Source organism: Mus caroli, chromosome 12 (assembly GCF_900094665.2).
Source record: "Mus caroli chromosome 12, CAROLI_EIJ_v1.1, whole genome shotgun sequence".
NCBI lineage: Eukaryota > Metazoa > Chordata > Mammalia > Rodentia > Muridae > Mus > Mus caroli.
Window position 1 is genome coordinate 63923965 of NC_034581.1, and position 6344 is coordinate 63930308.

Genomic DNA, 6344 nt, shown 5'->3' on the forward strand with positions numbered 1-6344 from the left:
AAAAAAAAAAAAAAAAGGCCATTATTGTCTATTTGTGAATTCAAATGTAGCCTGTGCTACATTGAAACCTTATCTCAAAATAAACAGCAATATGATATATTCATTAATGTGAATATTTTAAAATGCTATTTATTTGATGTATATTATAGAATAAATACTATAGATACAATACGCTACTATTAAAGAAAACCAAATACTTCCATAATAATGTTTTCCAATTTAATTGACTAGTATAATGAATATGTTCTCATAGGAATTTCAGATACAGTGTGCCATAGGGCTGTCTGCACATAGTACACTGTCTCCTGCCATATATTTTAGAAATGACCTTGCTCCAGATTGTTTGCGTTAGTGTAAAGTCAACTTAAGATATATCTTTCTGTTGTTAAATGACAATTGATAGCTTATTTGAGAAAAAGACCTAAGTATTCATATGTACATTGATATATAAATCTATACTAATACTGTTTAGAAACCACCATAGCTGCATATGCTATTCTTATATTTTTATGTCTAAAAATTCATTAGAATATATTAACATGTGTAGCTCATTTGAAAGATATTTGCTGAATTCAAAGAGGTTTTTTATTGAGACAGCTCTCAAGTTCAGCTGCTGCTTAGCTTTTTGCTTTACAAAGTCACGGAGGACATGCGATGCGATGCATGTCTTCATCTGAGACAGGAGGGCACTCCTGGTCTCTTCTTAGGTTTCTTTTTTCCAGTTTTACAAATACATTAATTATGGATGACAGTGGTAGTAAATATGTTTAATTTAAAGCTTTCTGACTTGCATTTCAAGCCTTACTATGTAATTAGAGCAGAACTGTTATCAATACTGTTAGCTGGATCTAGAGCTGTGTGCCACGCTGTCTTTTGCCTGAGCTGACCTGTCCTGTCCATGCTTTGTTAGAATGTTCAGGTCATAAGTGTAGCGCAGCTGAGAGGACAGAACTGTCAGTCTGTAGAGAACGTCAGGTTCCAAGCTAGATGCCACCAAAATCAAGGCAGGAAAGGCTTTCCAGTGTTCTCCGGAGATGAAGTCCAGGCCCGAGTTTCCCTCAGGCAGATAAGACAGAGGCAGATCTGCCTTCAGGTATGAGGTGGAGAAGACCAGATGGGGTAGAGCTGACTGTAAGGAGAACTCTATGTGTGTGTGGTTTGAATGAAAGGGATGAGTGAGGACACATACAATGTGAAATGACAGCTGCCAGTCTCCTCTTAGAGTGCTAGGGGTCCTTGGCCTCAGCACAGTTGACATTTTCAAGGGAACAGCTTGCTGCTGCTGGCATGCCCTGTGCATTGAGATGCCTGGAAGCATCCTGCTTGAGACTCACTGTCCTGTGATGAAGCAATGAACGGAAGCACTTTCCTCTCAGGCCTCACTGTCTGCAGGTCTATGCCTGGTTATGTGACCCTCTGTAGAGCTGCGAGGAATGACTGTATCTGTAAAGATGTCATAGAAAGTGTGGCCTGTAGAGCCCTAAGTCCTGTCAGATCCCTTTAATACTGACAGCGTTACCCATAATTCCCATGGCTTCTCTCCTGGGAATTATCCCAGTCCTTCCCATAACGGAGAATAGTTTTTTTTTTTTTTTTTTTTTTTGTCTCCTGTGTCTAACCTCTCTCTAATTCCATGCCCAATTCCTTGACATTATCTGGGTTCCTGCTGAAAATTTATACCAGTCTGAACCCCAGCAGTTGATTCGGAAAACTGGGCAGAGTATTGACCAAACAGCACATCTCATGCTTCATCCTGGGTCACGAGTGCACTGGTCGCTGAGTGTGTGTGGAATTGAAGAACGTGTGCAGAGTCCTACTGTTTGCACTTGTGGGGTTTAAGTAAAAGGGATAAATGTATAAAAATAAATTATTCAGTAGTAAATACATGAAATATATTGTTATTTGGGGTGACTGTTGCTTCTGTAATTCGTTCTGTTAAGAAAAGCACCCTAAACCAGGGATGCCAGGCAGGGGATCTGAGTGCAGTCAGGGATGCACAGCCTGGTCTGAGCCATAAGAAACCCTGCCTCAACAGAAGCGAGGTGTAGCGGAACACACCTGTAATGCAGTGCTTGGGAGGAAGAGGCAGGCATGGCAAGTTCCAGGCTAGCCTGGTCTACAGAGAAAGACACCCCCCCCACCCCGTCCAGTGCTCTATTAAATTCAAAATAATGACTTTGTAAAATTCTAAATTTATCTTATAAAATTGAAATTTTACCTGCATAGCTTTTCTAAGAGCTAGAGCCTGTGGAAATATTGAACTTTATAAAGCAATATAATTGTTTTGGTAAATAATACGAAATTTGAGATAGGTATGGGCTATCTATCCATTTCCCAGAGAACACTAGATGCTCTACTCATTCATGAGAGAATTTGTATATTTAATGACTGAATAAATTAATCTTTTTATGTATTTGTTTTTGCTAATCAAAAGTTTTAGAATACCTGCTGGGTACAGAATACCATACTGTGTGGTTTTTTTGGTAGGGAACATTAGAATATTCAAGTTGCAGCGGTGTACTAGTATGACAGTTACAACCACTCACAAAGGCAGGAACACCTAATGTGTAGCATTTACTGATTTCCAAGGTATAAAAACTCCCACCTTGACCAATACCAAGCTACCAACGTGATGTCACTGAACCTGAGGCTGGAAGGAGATTTACAAAATCGGCTTCAGATAGCCAGTGACCCAGTTCCAGCACACCACTGTGGCCATGTCTGACCTCGCAGATTTCAGGCTTGTAGGGAGCTAGAAGACAAACGTCCAATACCATATAGAGCAGCTGATCTTTAAATGTAAGTTAGGACAGCATAAAGTGGGTGAGCCAATGTCAAGGGTCTGAGCAGAACCAGCTTTCGTGGATGATTTGGAGCATTTCCTGGGGCTGGGCCTGTGAAGGAGCAACCTAAGCATAAGGAAAGGCGAGCAAAAGCCTGGAGCTTTTAAACCTTAGGGTCAGTGGAGTTGGGGTAAAGGAAGGTTCATCCGAGGAAAGGCAGAAACTAAGCTTTGTAGGGAAAAATAGTTGTTGATCAAAAATACTAGACCAGAAGAACCAGCTCTTCTAGCAGAGATATGTCCTGGTCAGGAAGTTCCCAAGACAACAGTGGATTATGACAATTATGACCATAGGACTGGAGTCAGTAGGAGAGGAATTGCCACATACACAGGCCCCGAGTTCAACCCCTATACTGAAACAAAACCAAGCCACTCACAGATCTGCAGTAGATTCCAAAATATTTAGAAGAGACAAGCGTGGAGATCCCTGACACAGAGCTGATAAGTGTTTGGGGGACAGAAGTGCTGGTTGCCCAGGTTAACCACTACACACTTGGGCCAGGCCATTTTACCGTGCGTGCCGTGTGTGTGTGTGTGTGTGTGTGTGTGTGTGTGTGTGTGTGTTTGTGTGTGTGTGTGTGCAAATACTAGGTACCACTTAAAACTTTTTTAATTTAAAAAGTATTATTTAAAAGCTGTCTGAAGTTGGGGAAGATGATAGATGGAAAAAAACGAGGAACCCATTATGGTATTCTGTACCCAGAGTGATGGGTATAAGGTAGAAATATGAGGGGGATTTCATGTGTATTTGTCAGCTGATGGGACCCATAGCAAGAAAGAAAAGGCAAACATGACAGGAAGTGACATAGAGGCCCCCAAAGAGTTGGGACAGGTGCCTGTTGCACCTGAGGGGTCGACCCTTTTATACTCATTTCAGGGATGAGATGTATCAGATAAAGGGCTGACCAAGGCTGGGTTCTGAGGCAGGGTTACTGAGAATCCTCTCTAACTGGCACATGCCATAGTGGGCTGGAGAGAACCATTAGATAGATAGATGCCTTTCAGCGTGTGTGCTGTGGACTCACGTTATGTATGTGCAGGCTCTTCCCTCGCAGTGTCTCACTCTGCTGACGCTTTTCCGTCATAGGTTATGGCACACAGCCTGTTTGGGAAAAGAAAATGAAATAATGGTATTTGGTGGGAGCAAAGACAACTTACTTTTCTTGGATACAGTAAGCAAATTTTATATTTCAACATTTTCTCTAAGTAATTGTGATATGCAAAGAGCTACTCAGTGGTATTGTTGCTATGGTAACTGCAGAGCACAGAAGGACCAGAAGTGTTTTCTGGAAGGACCACCCTTCCAAGTCAGAGGCTTGGGATGCATGTCAGGATGCTTCAGGTTTACCAACCATGATCAGTCTATTCATTTCATTAGCTAACTCATTTTAAAAAGGGCTTTCTCTTTCCAGTGCTGGGGCTTGAACCTAGGGCCTTGCACTCACACACATTGGGCTAGCACTCAACCTCCAAGCCATGTCCCCATCTCCCTTTTCTTTTCCTCTGGGCATTACCACAATATGAGTAGTTTAACTGTATTAAAATGTCTGCATATAAGAATAATAATACATAATCATAGTAATAATCCCCCAGAGAATTAATTTTTAAAATTATTTTTGTTGTTTTGAGTCACACACATATACATTTTACTCTTAAGAATAATTTATTAGTGTTTAAAAGAAAACTCTCAGGGCTGGAGAGATGGCTCAGCAGTTAAGAGCACTGACTGCTCTTCTGAAGGTCCCGAGTTCAAATCCCAGCAACCACATGGTGGCTCACAACCATCCTTAAAAAGATCTAACACCCTCTTCTGGTGTGTCTGAAGACAACTACAGTGTGCTTATATATAATAAATAAATAAATCTTGTAAAAAAAAAAAAAAGGAAACCCTCAGAGCAAGCAAACTATAAATCCCAGAGCAGCAAAGAGGTTGGTCACAGCAGGAGTGGAGCTTTAGAAAAAGTTTGGGGGAGCCCAAAGCAGCTAGAGACTTTAAGAGCATGCTTAGGCTCGGGCCAGCGTGCAGGAAAGGAGGGAGGGAATAGCTCTCCCTTTTCTGAGTCAGGACTCAAAACCCAGGAGTAGACCCAACGGAACCTCTTGGCAGTTCAGAGAGGCTGCCCATGTTAACAAAGACTTCATTTTTTAAAATGTTTAAATATTTTTAAGAAACAAATATTAACTACTTGTGTTACTGTTCTCAGAGAACAAGGTCTGATTTTTAAATTTATAATTATATAGGGTATTGGTTAGGTAAAAGTTTGTTTTCTGAAATTTGATATTCATATACCTCATGTTTTCAAATAGAAAAGTCACATATGTGCATCAGTGTCTGTGGGCATGCACACTTGTATGCATGTGTGTATGTATGTTACTAGTTAACTTTATTCACTATTTTACATTTATACAATAGCATTTTTACAATGTTTTCTTCAAACCTTTGGTAAGACCTTTTTTTTTTTTTTTTGACTAGGGTCACTGTAATGATTTATTGATCTTTCAAACACAGCCCTATTCACTGCTCAGGTAAGTAAATACAGTATTTTTACATATATATACAATGTCACGTATAAATATATGGTGTGTGTGTATTTGGGGGCTGTAAATTTATTTAGTTGATGTTACCTTGTGTTCACAAGGCCCTGGGCACAGTCTGCAGCACTGTATAAACAGAACATGGCAGCTGCTATCTATAATCCCAGCACTATGGAGGGGAAGTGGAGTTCATAGTCACTGTGGAGTGAGCTTGGTTTTATGGGGGTTTATTGTTGTATCGGACATTTGTTTCTGAGAAAGAACTTATAGTTGGATCGGTAGGGAGGGGGAGAGGATCTAGGAGGACTTTGGGGAGAGGAAGACTACGGTCAAGATATATTTAAATTTAAAAACTGTTTTAAATAAGAAAAATTTAAAGAAGGGAAATTCTGACATGAGCTACAAAGGAGTGGAGTGACCTTTAAAATGTGCCCAGTGAGATCTGTCGTTCTCACAGGGACAAACACTGTGTGGTTCCTTGTATCTGAAGTAACTGGAATGGGCACCCTCGTGTGACAAAGGGCAGATGAGAGGTGAGCAGAGGCTCGGCATGCTCTCATGGATCAGGATTCATCTGAGGAGGACGAGGAGACTGTGGGATGGCGAGGGTGATGGTTGCAAACAAGCTTAGGTGCAGAGCCGTCAGCAGGGCAGTTCTTTAACTACACAAAATGTCCGCTAAGCAAAGAAAAAGCAAAGCCTGTGCTATGAACGTATGACAACCTCCTTGCTCCTCCTTTGCGGTGTGTGTGTGTGTGTGTGTGTGTGTGTGTCTTACACTATTTTACAGGTAGTTTATGACTTGACTTCAAGAAAATATTTCCATCTGCCTAAGAATAAAAACTAGATATGAGGCCACAGGTCTTTAACCCCACACTCAGGAGGTGTTGTGTCCGGCCAGCAGATCACAGCCTGGGTTCTAGCCTGGAAAGGCATTTTGGAAACCTGGAAGAGAAGAGGGGCTAGG

At 41.1% G+C, this 6344-nt stretch overlaps 1 protein-coding gene across 1 annotated transcript in view; it reads left to right on the top strand.

Annotated features, from left to right (window-relative positions):
* Window positions 1–6344, top strand: part of Klhdc1 (kelch domain containing 1) — a 43982-nt gene that overhangs the window by 22134 nt on the left and 15504 nt on the right. Inside the window, exons 11-12 of the mRNA XM_021179040.2 lie at window positions 3930–4014; window positions 5316–5368. Of these exons, the coding sequence (XP_021034699.1) occupies window positions 3930–4014; window positions 5316–5368 (138 nt within the window). The remainder of the gene's footprint in view (window positions 1–3929; window positions 4015–5315; window positions 5369–6344) is intronic.